General features: G+C 40.3%; 1 protein-coding gene across 3 annotated transcripts in view; it reads right to left on the bottom strand.

Annotated features, from left to right (window-relative positions):
- Positions 1 to 348: 348 nt before the first annotated feature.
- C6 (complement C6) overlaps positions 349 to 21,694 on the bottom strand; it is an 81,770-nt gene continuing 60,424 nt past the window's right edge. For all 3 annotated transcript variants that reach the window (XM_061129876.1, XM_061129877.1, XM_061129878.1), the window contains 5 exons: positions 20,455 to 20,587; positions 19,361 to 19,549; positions 13,600 to 13,690; positions 7,133 to 7,374; positions 349 to 909 (listed from right to left, as the gene is read on the bottom strand). In XM_061129876.1, the coding sequence (XP_060985859.1) occupies positions 734 to 909; positions 7,133 to 7,374; positions 13,600 to 13,690; positions 19,361 to 19,549; positions 20,455 to 20,587 (831 nt within the window). In that variant the 3' untranslated portion in view covers positions 349 to 733. The remainder of the gene's footprint in view (positions 910 to 7,132; positions 7,375 to 13,599; positions 13,691 to 19,360; positions 19,550 to 20,454; positions 20,588 to 21,694) is intronic.

Raw genomic sequence — 21,694 nt, 5'->3', positions numbered from 1 at the left:
TAACTACTTTAAGCAAGGCAATTTCCACTTGAATTCAGTTGTCCTTACTATGATGCTTATTAACTGTGGAATATTTCCTCACATAAGATGAGGTTTAAGGATGGGACTCACTTTTCCCTGCATTGTCTTCTCCATGAGAATTATCACCATCAAACATACTATACATTTTGTATGCTTCTATTATGTTCTGTATGTCTTCCTCCACAAGAATGTGAGCTTCTTGAAGACCAGGGCTTTTGTCTGTTTTATTCAGTGCTGGTTGCCCAGCACCCTAAATAGTGTTAGGTTTATTACAGGCATTCCCAATTATTTATTGAATGAATGCATGAAAGTTGCGTTTCAAGAATGTGTTGTACAAGTTGTTTAGATTTCCATGTTTATTGATTCATTGAAGAAAATTATGGTTTTTATTCTGATTTCTACTTGTCAGTATGCTTAATACCGCAGGCATCATAAGGTCCTCAGAAGTCCAATCATTTTAGTGTGACATGAACTGAAGAATTTACTAGATTGATGTGGAAGTTATTACCTAGAGATATGCTACAGAGCTGCGTGGATGGGAACTGGACGAGGGAGAAGACACGAGAGGCAGGGAGAATTATTGGGTGAAACTAACACTCAAGGATTTTTGTTGGTAACTCCTGAATGTGCCAGTCTGCTGTTTGTTCGACAGTGTCCTTTTGTAGGGGTTGTCTGGGGGCAGTAACTCTGTTTATGGGTAATTGTGTTAGGTCTAACACTTCCCAGAATGCAGTATTTCCATTTCCCTTTTGGCACATTTTACAGCTCCTACTTCACATATGTTCATTGTTTTCCTGCTCGCTGACGATCCTATTTTGACGCAGAAGAGCTGGTCTCCGCCCTTGGTGCACTGGGAGGGTAACAGGCAGACGCACTTGGAGGTGGTGGCTGCAAGGAGAGAAGACAGTGTGACTCTATTCAGTGCTTTCGGGTTTGATTTCACCTGACTCCTCCCCAGCACAGCGAGCACGTTGGTGGCAATGAGTGAGAATGCTGGCACAAAGGCACTGACTTAAAAGACCCAACTGTGGCTGAATGGAGTCATCTGGATGTAAGAGAGGAGAGGCTGCTGCTAAGTCAGTAAGATGTAGGAGCCGGGCTACCTCTGACACTTCCCTCTCCCTCACTAGCCACATCCAATCAGCTGCTACCTCCTGTCAATCCATTTCCACAAAGTCTTCCATCTGTCCTTCATGTTCTTTTCTCATTGGCACCACCAGGGAACACTTATATCACTTATCGAGCATGCATGATGAAACCATACAATATGCCAAGTGCTTTGCATGCTTTATTTCATTTAACCCTCACAATAAACATATGAACTACAACGTATCATACTAACGCTACAGATGACGTCAGTTCAGAGAGGTTAAGTGATTTGCCCATGGTCCCACAATTTAGTAAGTGGTACAGGCAGGTTTCAAATCATAAATGACTTATAGGGCTGCCTTCTTATAATTCTGTACCACGTTTTTTATTTCTTCCTAGAATATTCCTATGTTATGACTGGGAATCTGGATTTTAATAAGCAGTGAAATTGGGTGATACTTTTCTCAGGCCTGGCTTCAAAACCACCCCATCATGTCATAATTCATATAAATCTTGTATTCATGAAAGAGTTTTAAAATGACCATTTGGGGTAAAGTTACCAAAGCCAAGTATTTTAAATCAATTTAGAGTTAAGGGATATAGGCTCGTTTAATCAAAGTTCAAGGTCGTCCACCATTTGGCCTCAATATCCCTTTGCAGCATTATCTTCTCTGCTTTCTTCAACTCAGATAGAGTGACTCTCTCTCTGTTTACCAATAAGGACCCCAAGGGTGGTCCAGTTTTTGTCCATTGCCCATCCTGTTCCCTTCTTTTGCCAGACTGGTATGCTCTTTCCAATATTCCTGCACAGGTTCAATGTCTATAAGCCTTACCTCCTCCATGAAGCATTGTATAGCCATAGATCCCCCACCAAAGTTTTCTATAACTAAATTTTAATGGTGTAAATTTCTCAGTACTACGTCTGACATTTTTATACTTTTTTGTTAATTAGCTTCCCTGCTGGCTTGGATGGTAAAGAATCTGCCTGCAATGCAGGAGATCAGGGTTCAATCCCTGGATTGGAAAGATTCCCCTGGAGAAAGCTAGCTTTTCATATGTCTTTCTCCCAAGACTGTTACAACTGCTTTGTGAGAGAGCAGTAACGACGACTCATCCATCTGTTTGTCCCAACCAGCTCTTAACAGAGTGCTCAATTAATTCTGCTTCATCAGTTGGGTTCAATTCTGAATTTGGGGTGCAGGTATAAGTATTCAAAAAGAAAAGTATTTGATGGAGTTGGGATAATTTACGTTGCCAAAATATCTGAGTCAGCCTGAGAAACAGTCTGCTGCTTCTTTTGGGCAAATATCAACTCTCGTGTATCTCAACTGATGGGAGAAAAGAGCAAAAAGGAAATGGGGAGATTTCATAAGCACATACACTTCCATGGTAGGAAGCATTTCTTGAAAAGGGATGAATTTCCCTTTTACCTTCTTTGTCAACCAGCTAGAAAAGATTTTAGTTGGGGACAGTCTTGTTTGTTGTTGGAAACTCTAGGATTTGGTAAAGAACAGGAGACAGCTCTACCTCGAGAGAGAGAATGTCGGGTCCCCAGGCTTGTGGAAAGGCCATGGTCACCACTCCTGCAGTACGGTTATAACCTAAGTGCTCTTAGCAAGATGATTTTCAGATTACCAGCATGAAAAGGCCCTTCCTGCCACCTCCAACAGTCGGTTCTCATGCTTCCATCCTTAGGAAACCCTTCCAGGCAAGAAGATGTGTATCTCTCTTATAGCTCTTATCACATATTGTCTTGCATTAAAGTTATTCATGTAATTATTGTGAAACTTTGGGGCTTCCCTGGTGGCTTAGTGGTAAGGAATTCACATGCCAAGTGAGTTTGATCCCTGGGTTGGGAAGAGCCCCTGGGGAAGGAAATGGCAACCCACTCCGGTATTCTTGCCTGGAAAATCCCATGGACAGAGGAGCCTGGTGGGCTACAGTCCATGGGGTCACAAAGGGTTGGACACGACTTGGTGACTAAGCAACAACACTGTGGAATATTACTCCAACTGTGAACAATTTGAGGATATAAAGATCCTTTATCATCATACCCCTCACCTTACTTTGAACAGTGACTTTAGCATACTGGCTACTAAATGGATGTTTATCGAATACATTTTCCCCTCTTGTTGGTGGATATTTTTGAAATTTAGACAAAACATTTAATAGCCACAAAATTAGGCTCCTTGGGAAAGCTCTTGTGTTCCAACTTTTGAAAAGTGAATTTCATGTTGCTTTGAAGTTCCACTTTAAACTTTTTCTCATTTCATTTTAGATAGAGAAGGAAAAGGGTAGCAAAGTTCACAATGTAATCAAGAACACAATTTAATCAAGATGACATTGAATTCAACTCAAAATTAATAATACCCCAGCCTGCCATGAGTATATTGCGTATGAAATACGTTTTTAGTTTCCTCTTTTCATAAATGCTGTGGTTCGTACTTTTGTTCTGGAGTGCCACATGAACAGATGTCTCTGTGACACTGGCTTTTGCTCACCAGCTAAAGAAGGCTGGCACAAGCAGATCATATCTTTAGGGGGAAAAATGCTTTCGGTTTTTGGACTGTGTGTAGGATCAAAGGATGTTTTAAATGACTTAACTCTCTTATTAAGTAACGTTCATGCTTTATTTTTACTGTCCCAAGATATGCTGCTAACTTGACCAATATTTGTTATGTATTCAAACTTTATATGTTCTGTGAAATGAAAACATCTCCTGCCATATCAATAAACAAGAAATGTCACAGCCATTGGGCTTTCCTGGTGGCTCAGCCGATAAAGAATCCGCTTGCAATGCAGGAGACCTGAGTTTGATCCCTGGGTTGGGAAGTTCCCCTGAAGGAGGGCATGGCAACCCACTTCAGTGTTCTTGCCTGGAGAATCCTCATGGACAGAGGAGCCTGGTAGGCTAATGTCCATGGGGTCGCAAAGAGTCGGACACGACTGAGTGACTTAAACACAGGCACAGCCATCAGCGATTTCTGGCTTCCAAATGTGAAGGAGGGCTCCCGAAACTGAGATCTAGCAGATGCTGCCACCACCTGTGGTGACTGCTGAGGAGCTGGGGAAATGCAAGAAGCAGCCATCTGCCACTCCTTAAGGTGAACAAGGAAACAGGATTGGCTCCAGATAGCTGAGTTACATATGAAAGGAATGAGTTCAGTGAGCTGAGAGGCTTGCATCTTCCCATACAAAGAATGCTAAATTCCTTAACTTGATATCTGATCTTTGATGTTCAGACAGCCTGTTCCCTTTGTTGCAAACTTGTATATAGCCTGACTCTCCTCCCGCATTCTTGGAGCAGTTTTCTCAAAGCTACTGAGTTCCTGTCTCCTGGGCTCAGGCCCATAGTCCTAGATGTTCCCACCAAATAAAGTAACTCTCTACTTTCAGGTTGTGACTATATTTTTAGTTGACTGTTCTTTTTTAAAGACGAGATTAGGATCCTGGTGACTATGGGATTTAGATATCCGTAGGGGTCACAAAGAGTTGGACCTAACCTAAGGGCCAAGCACGCATACACTAAGCAAAGGGATAATAGTAAAGATAGATTTTGACTAAATCATAAGTCATGTATTGCTACTCAGCCAAATTTGGAAAGAATAACTTGTGGGAAAAGAAAAAGAAAAAAAAAAAAAGAAACTGTTTGAAACAGAGGAGTTCCATCAAGACCTTTCTCCATGATAAACAAGGAGAATAGATGTTAACACTAAACGCGTACCCGAATACCTGTGCTACCTACTGTGGTGCAGACAGGTACCATTTGTCCTCCCTGCTGTCCAAGTCCCTTTTATTTTTTGTATGTATTTTTGACAATAATGTTCTTACATTATAATTTTTAGAGAAAAAGTTTATCTTTTAAATCCAAAATTTAAATAAATACATAGTTGCATAGTACTTTCAGCGCTTGCCTACCACAAATTATTGTCTCTGAGAGAGATGTCAGTTAGGTAATGGTGTTGGTCAGGCAACAAAAGAATGAATAGTAATGTTTACCTACATGATGATTGAACAATGATTAGAGTCAAGCAATGTAAGTGTTTAGACCTGGTTTTCCATCTCCTATGTGAAATTGCCTTATTCGGGGCACAAGGTGAGAAGCCCCAGATAGTGACCTGCTGAGTAGCCACTATCAGATGGCCTGTTGGCTGCGCCAATCATGGTGACCCTCTTTCATGGATCTCATCCTGCCACCTGTCAAGGGAGCTGGACCTTGATAATCAGGTTTAAGTGGATCAGAAAAAGCCTGGACGTGGATTATAAGGCCTCTCCCTTTTTCCAGGACTGACTCAAAGAACTGGGTTGAAAATGAAAGAGAAGTCAAGGGTAATAATAAGGTTTTTATCTTTGTTTTTGCAAAACTAAAGTGGCTTCAGCAAAAGGTAGATGTTAACAATTCAGTAAGTTCCCGTTGCTTACTTTATGCCATGATTTCAGATGATTTTTTGAAGATGGGCCAGAGGGAAACCTAGCTGCCTATTTGAGTTCTGTTAAGCCCTAATCTTCAACGCATATTTATGTATTATATGAAACTCAGTTGAACTATTTCAGGTTCCAATTTCATCTTAGTGAAAACACACTGCTATGAAGTTTCTGCTTTTAAGCAATTCACAAATGAAATGCCAACAGGCAATACACTTACAGAAAATAGAAATGTAATGCTACTTTTTAAGTATCAAATAGGCAGAGATATAAACAGGTAATAGCTCCAAGGTTTGGTGAGGGTATGGAAGGCAGTCTTTATCACACACAGTAAATATGAATATAATATGATAAAGACATTTCTAGAAAGCAAGTTGATACATTGCATCAACAAAGACTTTCTATTTTAAAATAATATTTATCTAGAAACATTCCATTTAAGTATAGCCTAAGGATAGAATCTTAGAGTATAGATTTACCTGTGATAGATTTGTCTATCACAGCACTGTTTCTAACAGCAAAATCTTGGGAAAAATCTAAATATCAAATTGAAGATTGATTAAGTAAAATAACAAAATGCCCATATAGGCTTTTGCAGACATTGAAAATTATGTGGCAGAATAATATATAATGATATGGAAATAGTTTCATGATACAACAAAGTGAAAAAAATACCAATATATAAAATAAGATATAGTATATGATCCTATTGTTTTCAAACATGTAACATAATCAATGCCATCCCTGAGGTGTGTGAGGCTCCAGGGAATTTTTTAATGGGGTGTTTCTTTTACTTAAATGATTAAAGTTATTCTAAATTCGCATCATCTCCATACTAGCTTTCTGATCACAAGCAATTTTGAGAAAGACTACCCTGCTGGCCAGTGGCTCACCAGCCTGCCCTCTGGGAATGAGGGTCCAGCTCTGAACCAGGGAGGACTCAGCAGGTAGAGTCCCAGAGCTTCTTGGGACATCACGCCTAATGAGGAGGGAAGCAGTAGAGGGTAGAAGAATGTCCCACACGGGAGGAACAGGGCTTGGGCTCACGAGAGACCTCATATGGGTTCAAGGCATCCTGCCTGTGGAGCCTGGAGCATGGGCTGATCCCAGGCACTACAAGGGGACTTCAAAATACTTGAGGCAGATACTTCTGGTAATTGGTATTGATGAGGAACCCAGTCCAGGCTCAGGGCACTCTACCTATGCTGGCCCCAGCTGGTTCTATCTGCCAGAGGACATTTAGACAATTTGATAAAGGCCCTCCAAAGGGTGGGGAAGAGGGGTACTGAAGCATGAGATCAGGATGAATGTTCTTACTTGAGGACAAAGGGTGGGTCTGATTATGTATATACAGAGAAAGACTGGAAAGATTTATACCAAAGTTGTTAAAGTAGTTATTTCTAATTGTGGGTAGGTCAGGTTCTACTTTTCCCTTCTATTTAAATCATTTCCTAACATTTTTTTAACGATGAAAAAGAATTAGTTTTGATTAAGGAAAGGTTATTTATAAGAAACAATATAAATACAAATAAGATGTACTAGCTGAGATGAAGGTTAAGTGATAGTTTTTCTAGTATGAGTTACCTCTGGAGCTTACCTGAACATTTTTCCCAGTTGTAGCAGGTGTCATAGTCACAGGATTCATTCTTTGTGCTACTGGATGAAAGTTTTATCCTTTCCAGACCCCATTTTAACTGTGGACCCTCTTGGCATGAACCAATATGTAGAAAATGGAGTTGCTGATTATTTAAACATTTCTCAGCCAAAAGCTCACAAGCAGATGAAGTAAAGTGATGGCTGGATATTGCATCAAGCACACAGATTTCTTCTGAATAATGGCTGCATGGGAGAGAAAAGCAAGCATTTATACATGAAGACTAGGAAAGATGGTGTATAGCCAACTCATATGTTAACTTACCACCTAGCTCGGAACCCCCTTCTCTCTTCCCCCCAGTTTCTCTTCTTTCAGTCCCTCATTTAATCTTGTGTTCTCTGGGATTCATCTTTTTAAAAAAATTCATTTTAAGCTTGTTACTACTCACAATTGTCTTCAAATTAAAGTCTGAATTCATTCATTAATTCTGATAATCAAAATCTTCCACATTTTGAATTCATCCAATCAACTTTCCTTTCTAGAATCAGTTTCCCATCCTCCTTTATCCCTTTTTATCACCTGACAATTGTATTGAGCATTTTCCAGACTGACAAGATTATTCTTCCTTTGCTACCATCCCATGCCCTGCTCAATCCGTTTTGCACTGTCTCCCCTCTCCCACTGTCTATGTCCAGATCAATTCTTGGCTACATTTTGAAGCTAATCCTGATCAACTTAGCCTATTTTAGTCTGCACTTCCCCTGAACTCATTTGCAACACCAAAGTCTTATATATAATTGTATAGCATTGCAAGTGTGTTTGTATTGTGACTAAGAGCATGCGTTTTTAAGTCAATCTTTGAATAACTCACTAAATCTAAGTAAAGTGGTGGTTTCTGCTAACAAGAAGTTAGCCATAGTCCTTCTCTTGCTGAGAGGATAAGAACTTGATTACTCCAAACCTGAGTTTCTTCTCTGATGTCAACCTTGGAGTTAAAAATCAGTGCACCAGTGTGTAAATTTCTTTCCAGGAACTGAAGCCCAGAGAGAAAACAAAAAGCTACTTTCTAAGTTCAGAGAGATTAAGCTGGGGGGCCAGTCACTCTCATAAACACCTTTGATGCTATATCGAAGAGGACTGAGGAGAACAGGAAGAGGCTGGAGAGAGAGGGCTGAGCTGAAATTCAGACAGTTCTGGAGGATAGTCTATACTCTCATAGTCTGGTATTACAAAGACAAAGAAAGACGTTCCTTCTGGGTTACACGGACAAGGTAAATGTTGTGAGTTCTCCCTAGAAGGCCATTGTCTGGGTGAGGAGACCCCAGCAGCAGATAGCTCATACAAGGTGAACCACTTGTGGTCGATTCTTAGGAAGGTAGACAGAGCCATCTTTGGGCTGAATTACAACAGTGGAATGTTACAGAAAAAGTCCCTGTAGTGTTCTCATAAATAAACAAACAAAGTGTCCATACAGATGTTTGTTTACTTGGAACTCAGAAGAATGTGAGAGGCAATTATTGTTAAAACTGAAAAAAAAAAAAAAAACAAAAAACCTTGGTGCAAAGAAATAGAAGAAAAGTTCAAAAGTAGCAATTATGAACTGCTGCTGCTGCTGTCTAGTCACCAAGTTGTGTCTGACCCTTTGTGACTCCATGAACTGTAGCCCAGCAGGCTCCTTGTCCATGGGATTTTCCAGGCAAGAATACTGGAGAGGGTTGCTATTTCCCTCTTCAGGGGATCTTCTTGACCCAGAGATCGAACCTGTGCCTCCTGCATTGGCAGGTGAATTCTTTACCACTGAGCCACCTGGGAAGCCCCAATTATGTACATGTGGTTTTAAAGATGAAAATTGCCCTAGAACAGCCTGCATTGTTTAAAATATATAAACAGTGAAATATCATACTAGACACAGTCTGTTGACTTTCTACTTCACCATTTATTGATCCATTTCCTCAGTAACTTAACTCTAATTTTATTCAAAATCACAGAAAACTAGCCAATCTAATTAAATGAACCACAGACTTGTCTAACTCAATGAAACTATGAGACATGCCGTGTAGGGTCATCTAAGACCGACAGGTCATGGTGGAGAGTTCTGACAAAATGTGATCCACTGGAGAAAGAAATGGCAAACCACTTCAGTATTCTTGCCTTGAGAACTCCATGAATAGTATGAAAAGGCAAAAAGATAGGAAACAGAAAGATGAACTCCCCAGGTGGATAGATGCCCAATATGCCACCAGAGATCAGTGGAGAAATAACTCCAGAAAGAATGAAGGGACAGAGCCAAAGCAAAAACAACACCCAGTTGTGGATGTGACTGGTGATAGAAGCAAGATCTGATACTGTAAAGAGCAATATTGCATAGGAACCTGGAATGTTAGGTCCATGAATGAAGGCAAATTGGAAGTAGTCAAACAGGAGATGGCAAGAGTGAATGTCAACATTCTAGGAATCAGCAAACTAAAATGGACTGGAATGGGTGAGTTTAACTCAGATGACCATTATATCTACTACTGTGGGCAGGAATCCATTAGAAGAAATGGAGTAGCCATCATAGTCAACAAAAGAGTCTGAAATTCAGTACTTGGGTCAATCTCAAAAACGATAGAATGATCTCTGTTCGTTTCCAAGGCAAACCATTCAATATCATGGTAATCCAAACCTATGCCCCAACTAGTAATGCTGAAGAAGCTGAAGTTGAATGGTTCTATGAAGATCTACAAGACCTTTAAGAACTAACACCCCATAAAAGATGTCCTTTTCATTATAGGGGACTGGAATGCAAAAGTAGGAAGTCAAGAAACACCTGGAGTAACAGGCAAATTTGGCCTTGGAGTATGGAATGAAGCAGGGCAAAGGCTAATAGAGTTTTGCCAAGAGAACGCATTGGTCATAGCAAACACCCTCTTCCAACAACACAAGAGAAGACTCTACACATGGACATCACCAGATGGTCAACACCGAAATCAGACTGATTATATTCTTTGCAGCCAAAGATGGAGAAGCTCTATATAGTCAGCAAAAACAAGACAGGGAGTAGCGGACTGCAGCTCAGATCATGAACTCTTTATTGCCAAATTCAGACTTAAATTGAAGAAAGTGGGGAAAACCACTAGATCATACAGATATGACCTAAATCAAATCCCTCATGATTATACAGTGGACTTGAGAAATAGATTTAAGGAACTAGATCTGACAGACAGAGTGCCTGATGAACTATGGACAGAGGTTTGTGACATTGTACAGGAGACAGGGATCAGGACCATCCCCAAGAAAAAGAAATGCAAAAAAGCAAAATGGCTGTCTGAAGAGGCCTTACAAATAGCTGTGAAGAGAAGAGAAGCAAAAAGCAGAGGAGAGAAGGAAAGATATACCCATTTGAATACAGAGTTTCAAAGAATAGCAAGGAGAGATAAGAAAGCCTTCCTCAGTGATCACTGCAAAGATTTAGAGGAAAACAATAGAATGGGAAAGACTAGAGTTCTCTTCAAGATGATTAGAGATACCAAAGGAACATTTCATGCAAAGATGGGCACAATAAACAACAGAAATAGCATGGACGTAACAGAAGCAGGGGACTTCCCTGGTGCCTCAGATGGCCAAAGCGTCTCCCTATAGTGCGGGAGACCTGGGTTCGATCCCTGGGTCAGAAAGATGCCCTGGAGAAGGAAATGGCAACTCACTGCAGTATTCTTGCCTGGAAAATCCCATGGATGGAGGAGCCTGGCGGGCTAGAATCCACGGGGTCACAAATAGTCGGACACAACTGAGTGACTTCACTTTCTTTCTTTCTAACAGAAGCAGAAGATATTAACAAGAGGTGGCAAGAATACACAGAAGGAATGTGCAAAAAAGATCTTCATGACTCAGATAAACACGATGGTGTGATCACTCACCTAGAGCCAGACATCCTGGAATGTGAAGTCAAGTGGGCCTTAGGAAGCATCACTAGGAACAAAGCTAGTGGAGGTGAGGAATTCCAGTTGAGCTATTTCAAATCCTAAAAGAGGATGCTGTGAAAGTGCTGCACTCAATATGCCAGCAAATTTGGAAAACTCAGCAGTGGCCACAGGACTGGAAAAGGTCCGTTTTCATCCCAATCCCAAAGAAAGGCAATGCCAAAGAATGCTCAAACTACCACACAATTGCACTCATCTCACACTCTAGTAAAGTAATGCTCAAAATTCTCCAGGCTAGGCTTCAGCAATACGTGAACTTCCAGATATTCAAACTGGTTTTAGAAAAGGCAGAGGAACCAGAGATCAAATCGCCAACATCCGCTGGATCATCAAAAAAGCAAAAGCGTTCCAGAAAAACATCTATTTCTGCTTCATTAACTATGCCAAAGCCTTTGACTGTGTGGATCACAATAAACTGTGGAAAATTATGAAAGAGATGGGAATACCAGACCACATGACCTGCCTCTTGAGAGATCTGTATGCAGGTCAGGAAGGAACAGTTAGAACTGGACACAGAACAACAGGCTGGTTCCAAATCAGAAAAGGAGTACGTCAAGGCTGTATATTGTCACCCTGCTTAATTAACTTATATGCAGAGGACATCATGAGAAATCTGGGCTGGATGAAGCACAAGCTGGAATCAAGATTGCTCGGAGAAATATCAATAACCTCAGATATGCAGATGATACCACTCTTATGGTTGAAAGTGAAGAACTAAAGAGCCTCTTGATGAAAGTGAAAGAGGAGAGTGGAAAAGTTGGCCTAAAGCTCAACATTCAGAAAACAAAGATCATGGCATCCAGTCCCATCACTTCATGGCAAATAGACAGAGAAACAGTGGAAACAGTAGCTGATTTTATTTTTTTGGGCTCCAAAATCACTGCAGATGGTGATTGCAGCCATGAAATTAAAAGACGCTTGCTCCTTGGAAGGAAAGTTGTGACCAACCTAGACAGCATATTAAAAAGCAGAGACATTACTTTGCCAACAAAGGTCTGTCTAGTCAAGGCTATTATTTTTCCAGTAGTCATGTGTGGATGTGAAAGTTAGACTCTAAGGAAAGCTGAGTGCAGAAGAATTGATGCTTTTGAACTGTGGTGTTGGAGAAGACTCTTGAGAGTCCCTTGGACTGCAAGGAGTTCCAACCAGTCCATCCTAAAGGAGATCAGTCCTGAGTGTTCATTGGAGGGACTGATGTTGAAGCTGAAACTCCAATACTTGGCCACATGAATCAAAGAGCTGACTCATTTGAAAAGACCCTGATTCTGGGAAAGATTGAGGGCAGGAAGAGAAGGGGATGACAGAGGATGAGATGGTTTGCTGGCATCACCAACTCGATGGACATGAGTTTGGGTACACTCCTGGAGTTGGTGATGGACACCATCACCAACGCCTGGCATGCTGTGGTCCATGGGTTCACAAAGAGTGGGACACAACTTAATGACTGAACTGAACTGAACTGAATCTTATTCAAAATATGCTTTTGCTTCTAGCCATTTTGCTTCTAGGCATTTCATAGCCTGCCTTGCAGGGCCACATGGCCATGTGAACAAGAGAAGAGTAATGAAATGGAAGCCGTGATGAATCCCCCAGGAACTCTCATTAAAAAGCAAGCATGCGTCTGTTTCTGGTCTTCCTTCTTTTGTACTCCAGCAGAGAAATCTTGGACCATGATATAACTTTGAGAATGTCAGAACAGACAACTTTATTTTAATAAGGAGAAATAAAGTATCAGCTATACCTCAATAAAAAATAAAGTATGAATATTAAATTTAAAAAAAGCATAGCAGAACAGACGGCAGGAAGGAACTCCAGTCCTATCTGAAAGAAGAGAATCACCAGACCATCCCTAGACTGCCTTCCTCCTGCATTTATTTTGTAAGATAGAGAAACAAAATTTTACCTTAAGTGAATCTTACTTTGGACTTTACTCCCATGAAAGTAGTCCTGAAATTTATAAGCACTCTAAACACTCCTGGGTTTGTTTATGTAGAAAAAGGCAGTTACAACAACAGAGAGTCATGATAGTCATATAAGAATATATCATTTTTCTTTATGCTCTCTGCCACCATGTGAAAGAATAAACTAACAAAGAGATGTGTGTGCATGTGTGTGTGTGTTCATGTGTGTGTGAAGTCCATGCTCACACTTATTTCTCTACTCCAACCTCTTGGAGTCACAACTTTGCCCCTATACTTAGGGGGAAGAAGAAGGCTTTGAGATAATTGAGTCTGATGCTTTAAACAGGATAGAAATGTCTTCATCACCAGAATGAGACTGTTTTAGTACAAAAGCTATGCAAACTTAGGGAAAAAGGCTGAGAGATAATTAGGAATGCTTGCTACTCAGTGGGGAAGGAAGAATTCAACAGAGCACAGGGGGTATCGGTTATATTAAAAATTAATATGCTTTGTATTCATGCTTTAAGAAGCCCGGCTCCTTCATGAGGTTGGTTACACTAGACTGGTTTTCTCAGTTCATAAGCACAGTCCAGAGAGTATCTCTTACCCACAATCTTCTTCTGGAGACATGCAAACGCATTCAGATCCCAACTGTTTTTGTCCTGGTTGACAGTGACCCCTTAAGGCTGTCAGGACATCTGAAACAAAAGAAAATGAAGAAAAGAACAACACACAGCATGGATTTCAAGCAGTAAGTGTGAATTTAGGAGAAAAGGCTATGGTGAAAGGTTCTCATTTATCTCCTAGAGTTAGAGCATCCATTTTAGCTTTTGCGAATCTGTTGTGATGAAATAGTCCATCTGAAAAGTCCTTTCTAGCCCTTGTGAGCTGTCACGTTTCCAACCTAAAACTGCTATTAAGTTCAAGAAAATGAAATGGGTGAAATTTTTGTTCATTTGTTTTTCAAATATTTATTGAACGACTATGATTTACCAGCACTGTGATAGATTCTGGGGATAGTGAGTTGAGCAAAATTTGACCCAGATCCCATGCTCACAGAAATTCTAGTCTTGTGGGCAGACAGACATTAATCAAACAAACACACTCTACACATAGAATTTCTGCTGTTATTAGTGCTATTAAAGAGAAAGCATATAATCAAGAAAATTGATGTAGCTAGGAAGGTTATGAACGGTAAAATGGGAAGAGAAAAGGGAGTATGATGGAAGCAAAGGGAATAGACATGAAAGTGCTCCAAAGAGAGATAACATGTGACTTTCTTGGAATTGAAAGAAAGCCAGGGAAACATGGGCAAGCAACAAGAAATGGCCAGAGAGATGGCTGTGCGGTGGACTGTGTAGGGTCATAAAGGGCTTTTGAAGGATTTTTGTCTTATTTTATAAGCAGTGGTAAATCTTTGATAGGTTTTAGCAGGGGGTGGTGTGACAAAATCAGGTCTGGATTTGGAAAAGAATTTAATTCTGGCTTCTGTGTAGAGAATGCATTTGGAGAGGCGTGGTGGTCAAGAGAGTAGACAATTTATGAGGTTATTCTTGGGAAGACCCTCTAGAGAAGGGAAAAGGCTATCCACTCCAGTATTCTGGCCTGGAGAATTCCACGGACTGTACAGTCCATGGGGTTGAAAAGAGTCTGACATGACTGAACAACTTTCACATTGACTGTAGTAGTTTGGGTGAAAGAGAATGGTCATTTGGATCAAAGTGCCAGAGGTGGAAATGGAGAGACGTGGGTGAACCTGAGACATTTCAAGCATGTAAAATGCATGAGAGTACATATTGTGGGTAGGTTATGAGAACTGTCAAGTATAATTCTTAGATTTCTGATTTGCATAAGAGATTAGATGTTGGTGCCTAAACTGAAACAGTAAATATTAGAAAAAGTTAGTGGTAGGGAGGCAAGGGTGATGACTTGGGAATTCCTCTCTGCAAATGCTGAATCTGTGATCTCTTTAGGATAGCCAAACAAAATAGATGTATAGGAATTTGGATACTCAGGCCTAAAGCTCAGTGGAGAAGTCTGTGGGAAAGATTTAAATTTGTTATTAGCCTATGGAGGGATCACTGATGCTCTGGGTATGGGTGAGATTCCCCAGCAGGAGAGTGTAGCATGAGGTTAGGGCACAGATCTGAGTCTTGAGGAACTCCAGCATTTAAAGTCCATGCACAGGCAGGAGCATGCTAAAGATGCAGGGCAGCAGCCAGAGAGGTAGAAGCTAAACCAGATGGCGTTGTGTGTTGGAAGCAGGGAAAGAATGCATCTGCAGAAGAAAGTCAGCTCTGTCGAATGTTGCTGAGAGACCAAAGCAGATGAGGACTGAAATACTGTCTGTTAGGTTTAGCAATATGGATGTCAGTGTCAACAATTGTGCCAATGGATTTTAGGGGATAATGAAAAGCCAGATTTTTCTTATAAGAATAATCAGTGGAGAAATGGACAGCTCCCAAAGGTAGTAATTTATCCCTATCCCCCAGTAGTCTAGGTACTAGGATGTTATGGTGGGAAAAAAAGAAGTAGAAAAATGAAAACAGCAGTTATCCTCTTTTTCCATGAATCTAAGAATAGTGGAAAAAGAGACATTAATCAAATAATCATAGTGATGAGTTTATAATTAAAAGCTGAGATAGGTATTTGGAAGAAATATGATTTCAGGAGACCATATCAGCAAAAAACAAAACCTGAGAAAGGCAAGGAAGATTTATAAGGAAATGATGCTTGTGCTAAGATGAGCAATTGAATACTGAATATGAGGAAGGGAGATTAAAGTAGACTGAAGAACATGGGTATATTATGTGCTGAATGCTGTGCTCAATTGCTCAGTCATGTCCAGCTCTTTGTGACCGCATGGACTGTAGCCTACCAGTCTCCTCTGTCCATGGGGATTCTCCAGGATACTGGAGTGGGTTACCATGCTCACCTCCAGGGGAACTTCCCAACCCAGGGATTGAACCCAGGTCTTCCACATTCCATGCAGATTATATACCCGCGTTGCAGTAGGTATATTATATGCAAGGGGAAATCTTGGTTATCTTTGCTTATGTTGAGCTCACCCAAAGAAGCTTTAGGCTGGTTGAATTAAACTTGGAGCTGACATCCCGAGCCTCCTGGATGAAACACACGTCCCTAGACTGGAGCTGACTAATCTGGCATCCATATGGCCACAGTGGCCTCTGTAAGCAAGTAACTGACAAAGGAGGGAAGTATAAAGGTGTATTAAGCAGGAGGTTTGGTAGGGAGACAGGTTTATGTTAGAGGCAAAAATAAAGATTTTTTAAATGGGTACATTTTCTTCTTTGCTGCTATGCATTTCCATTCCCTACTCTTCTCCTCTGTTAGGACCCTCATTCTATCTGGTGAAATTTGGCTCAGAGTTTTCATGAACATGGAGGCCTATAACTGCTGCTAAGTTCTCAGAAACTAAGATTTCCATTGACATGGGGTTGTTTTTCTTTGGTGTCTTGTGTGGCTATGCTTCTTTGGCTTTTGTAAATAAATCCACATTTACTCAGGTCAAGGAGGAACTCTAGCTATATATTTCGAAAGAGCATCAGTTTTCAAGCATGCAGAGCTTTGCTCCCTGCCTACCAGTTTGACGTCATCAGTGACCACATACAAGGATTCTTTGCTCCCTCACTAAGGGTCAGGTGGAAGCCAGAACCGGTCCTCAGCTGCTCACACTTTCAGCCCTGCACAATTTGTGAGCAACACAGAAATGAGAACATTGCAATCTTTAAAGAGTGATGAGGGCAAGGGGATCTTTGGAGGTGTTAATTTCTTAGAGGAAGGGATAAAAATGACAGGGGAGGTGTTCAGCATCTCATTTCTTCAGGAAGCAAAATTCTCTTTCACATTAAAAGAATTAAAAGTCTTTCTGGCCAACCAATGACCTGGACATCTCTATATCACACATCTCCTGCCACATTGAGAGGAAAGAGGTTCAGTTTTATCGATGACTTTCTTTTTCTGTGACTCCTTTCATTGATCTTCCTGCCAACGTTGTCGGAGAGAAAGTAGATGAGATGGAGTATTTCTTTCTTTTATCTCGATGTAGAGCATTTCGTTATCTCTCAGTTTGAATTATAATGGCAATTTCTTTTAAAAACATGGAGGGGTGTGTCTTTGTGTATACATATGCTGTTATTTGTATAAAGAGAAGGATCTACCTAAGATGCCCAGAGAATCTTAATTTTGTAAACTGTGTGGTCCCCAAACACATTCATCTCTCTGATGTGTATGATCAAGAATCAAGTGAAGCTAAGCCACAATACCAACCTGAAGTTCTCACAGATTTCCATATGATCTCTTTATCAATAGTTTTAAGGTTATATAACAGTTGAAAAGTGAAAGTCACTCAGTTGTGTTCAACTCTTTGTGACTCCATGGACTGTTGCCCACCAGGCTCCTCTGTCCATGGGAGTCTCCAGGCAAGAATACTGGAGTGGGTTGCCATTTCCTTCTCCAGGGGATCTTCCCAACCCAGGTACTGAACCCAGATCTCTTGCATTGCAGGCAGATTCTTTACTGTCTGAGCCATCAGGGAAACCCATGTGACAGATTAAGTTTCCCATTTTCCTTCAGACATTATAAAAGCACAGAACAGGATAAAGAAGGCAAGGTAGCAGAGAGCTTGAAGAATTAGCAGGGCCGCTTGTTCGACCCAAACTGTCTGGTTTTGGGTCTAATTTAGCCTCTTTTTGCCTTTAGTTTTTTCATAGGCAAAATAGACCCAATCATATCTGAGCTCAGATAAACCCTCCAGGATTCTCTGATTAGAAGTGAAACATAACTTGAACAAGCATGCTGAGAAATTTGGAAGATATGAAATAGTTGAAGCTCCCTTCCTTTTCCTCCAAGTAACCAACACGCCAGACTAATGGGAGTTCTCAGCTCCTCCTGCTAGCTGCCTGTCAGACCCTGAACTTCCAGGTTTATATGTTCCTCTCTTTCACAGCTTCACTCTTCTGCACCCACCAGTCCAGTTATAGACTTACCAAGAGTCAGTTATATTTGTTTCCAAGACTATTTATGTCATTTCCTATTGTAATTGTGCAAGTTAATTAAATATATCAACTTACATAATATATCAAACTTACATATAAGTTGATAAACATGTCAACTAATAAAATAAAAAAGGAAAAATTATTTTTATAAAAACTAAGTTGAAAACATTGAATAATTTTAAATGGCTTGCAAAAATGTTTTTCTGAATTAATTGTGGATGAAACTACTGTAAAAGATTAAGGAAAAATATATATAAAAAATTTAAAGCATTTTCTAGTCAAATTTGCTGCAAAAGTTGCCTTTAAGCCTTTACCTCTCTTCAAAACAGTAATTCTCAACTTTGGCTGTATCCAGGTTAACTCAGAAAGATTTTATATAAACACAAATACTGGCCCTCCTAGCTCAACGACATCAGAATCAGGGAAAGGCACTTAAGTAGAGGTGTTTCTTAAAGAAGTGCCTTACTTGGAGTTTAAAACTTATTATTTTAGAGAAATTAATATGAGATAGCAAATTCTATCTATCCCATAGATAGCAATCTATCTATGGGATGGATAGCAAATTCTATCTATCCTATAGATAGCAATCTATCTTTGGGATAGATAGCAAAATTGCTATCTATGGGATAGCAAATGATGAATTTGGTATTTGTTTTATTCAAGAAAGAAATCTTGGAACTCAAATCAGGAGACCCTTTAGGAAATAAGAGGTTGGGCCTATGTTAGAAAATTGGTGAATATTTGTGTATTTCTATGTTCTAAATTAAAAATAATAGCCTCCCAGTGGCTCAACAGTAAAGAATCCACCTGCAATGCAGGGACTGCAGGAGATGTGGGTATGATCCCTGGGTCAAGAAGAACCCCTGGAGGATGAAATGGCAACCCACTCCAGTCTTCTTGCATGGAGAACCCATGGACAGAGGAGACTGGCGGGCTACAGTTCAGTTTTGCTACAGCAAAAAGTCAGACAGGACTGAAGCAACTCACCAAACAAGCAAATAAGTTAAAATAAAATGTTTAATTAATTAAAAAGCAGTGTGTATTATTTTTTTGTCACTCTCCACTTGAGCTAAAATTTCAGTTAACCCTCAATTCTGATCTTGTTATATGAGAGCACTTGTGCTGTATCAAAATATCAAAGTATTAGACTGGAAAATAAAATTGACTGCACTCTCCAAGATTTGAAAGTATCCACTTGACCAATAGCTACTTATGTGTTGCCTGAGCTCTACAGTGACACATGGTGAAATACAACTCAGCCCATCATAAGCAATAGCATCTCTGTGGATGCTACACTGATAAATCTCAAAGGACACCACCTTAGCAGACCCCAGGATCCTGAGCTGTTACCTTTTTCACAGCTGAGTGAGTCCGGAATGGGTGGTGTCCAGGAATCCCCACTGCATGTGTACCTCGATGGCCCATTGACAACCAAACCTCTGGGACAGGTTAGCTGAATGGAGTCACCAATTTTATATAATGTCTGAAATGGTGACAGTGTCAGGCCTTCCGGCACTGTTGGCTTGAGGCACTCTGTCCCTGCAGAGAGAGAAACATTTCAGATGCATTTGGTGGAGCAGAACACTCAAGGGATACAGACAGATTTTGTGCATTCCAAGAAATGATTTTAATGTGATTGACCACATTGATTCAGCGTTAATGCTGCCTTTTGAGCAGAAAAATGGGGGGTTGAGGATCCCAGGCTTCCACTGAGAAACTGCCTTTAGTTCCATTAACAGAAGACCTTGCTAAGGAAATGATTTCAGATACTCGTACCTTTCACTACATCATCGGGACATTTTCAGGAAATAATCTTTTTCACTCTTCTCCCCAGTGAGTTTTCCCGAAAGCAGGTGTCTGCACTGTGGGTAACACAGAGGCAGGATATTCTAATTGACACTGGTCTCAGCTTTGTGTCATGGTATTCCATAATAACTCTTTGGAGTCCCCATCGGAGCCTTGTTTGAATCACATTTTGACTCTGATGAAGCACGGGTATGTGTGGAGTCTACAAACCCTTGCTCTCTTTTCCAGCAAAGGATGCCAATGAGTTCCAAGGAGAAAACTGCATTTCACATGACATGCCATCTCTGACACGTAAAGAGTTAAGCATCATTTCCCTGGGACCCATTAGCTTGTATCTCTTTGTACACTGGGCCAGGCTGATGTCTGTGGTTGGATGCAGTTAGCAGAAGTCCCCAGTTTCTTTTTAAGCACAAGCCTCACAATTCAGCTAACACGCAGGGGCGAGAACTAAAATATGAAGACAGTTTGAAATCTAATTTTAGCAGACGAATCCTATTTTCTGTTTCACTAAATCTTTTCACCAGAGTTACTGAAAAAAATGGTAAAATGTACTAATCTAAGGGTGTGACTTTGTTTTATTTATTTTGGGCATGTTCATTCTTTATCAGAGTCCCATAGGGGGTCTGCCCAGTTCTCACGTTGGCATTCCACGTCTCCTTGCCTCCAGGTCCTGTCTGGTAAGCATCTGAAGTACTGGTATCCAACAGCTTTGAATCCAGTAAAGCATAATATTTCAACTTCTTCTCCGACTGAGTACTGTGTCTTTTCATTCTAGAATTAAAACCGAAATCAGCACATTACTAATGTTATGAATAATATCTTCAAACACCTCAGGGCCCTCCTAGATATTTTCTGTTCCTTCATTCCTGTATCAACTCAGAGTCTGCTGAATTTATACTTCTAAATAGCTCTCAAAGTTCGTCCCTTTCCTTTGCCATCCTCACTGCCTTTGCTCATGGTACATATTATCTCTTACCACAACCATCTACCTGTCCAACAACTAACTAGTCCCTCCTCTAATCCTTCTTCCATATTGCCACTTTAAATTGATTAGAATATATATATATGTATATATATATATTTACTTAATAACTTACTCTGTATATGTGATGGCTTACTATTGCAAGAATAAGAAAACTATATACATATCCTGTAGTGGCTATAAATTGAATAAGTAATGTATTCTACATATGCAGCAAATATATGCAATTGCTATGGTAACAAATTGACTACAAATCATTTGAAAATGTTCCTAATAACCTATTGGGCATTACATATTTTCCCAGTTAATGTGTAATTAAAGTGCAACTATTGGCATGTCGGAGTTCACTAAAAGGTTTTAAGATAAAGTGGATTTTATATTCTTAACTTGGAATATGAAATTTAACCCACTTCCCCATCCTCACCTCTTGCCATTTTTTCCCATAGAATCTATGCTCTAGGAAAACAAAGGCCTCTAGGCATCTACCAATCTTTTCACATAATATTCTCTTTCATGCCTCCATACCTTTATTAGCCATTTCCTGTATCCTCAACATCTTCTCTCTTCCATTGTCCTGAGACCCAACTCAAGTAGAATTTCCTGTGTGGGAAATCTCTTTCATTTACCACTTTCATCATGTATATCATCCTTTCAGTTTTGGAGAGAAACTTGCACAAAGTTCTATTTTATGTTTATCCCATTTATCAGCCCCGCCACCCCCCAATGCTTAAACTTGTACAAGCTCTACTTTATGTTTACCACATTTATCAGGCCCACATCTATGCCTGAACGGTATTTCTTCTACCAGATCTCTGCCTCACAAATCTTTATGTGTGTGTTAGTCACTCTGTCAAGACTGACTACCTCTTGGACTGTAGCCTGCCAAGCTCCTCTGT

The sequence above is a fragment of the Dama dama genome, chromosome 25, assembly GCF_033118175.1.
Source record: "Dama dama isolate Ldn47 chromosome 25, ASM3311817v1, whole genome shotgun sequence".
Classification (NCBI taxonomy): Eukaryota; Metazoa; Chordata; class Mammalia; order Artiodactyla; family Cervidae; genus Dama; species Dama dama.
Note: the sequence above shows the minus strand (reverse complement) of the source record. Positions and strands in the feature narration are given on the sequence as shown.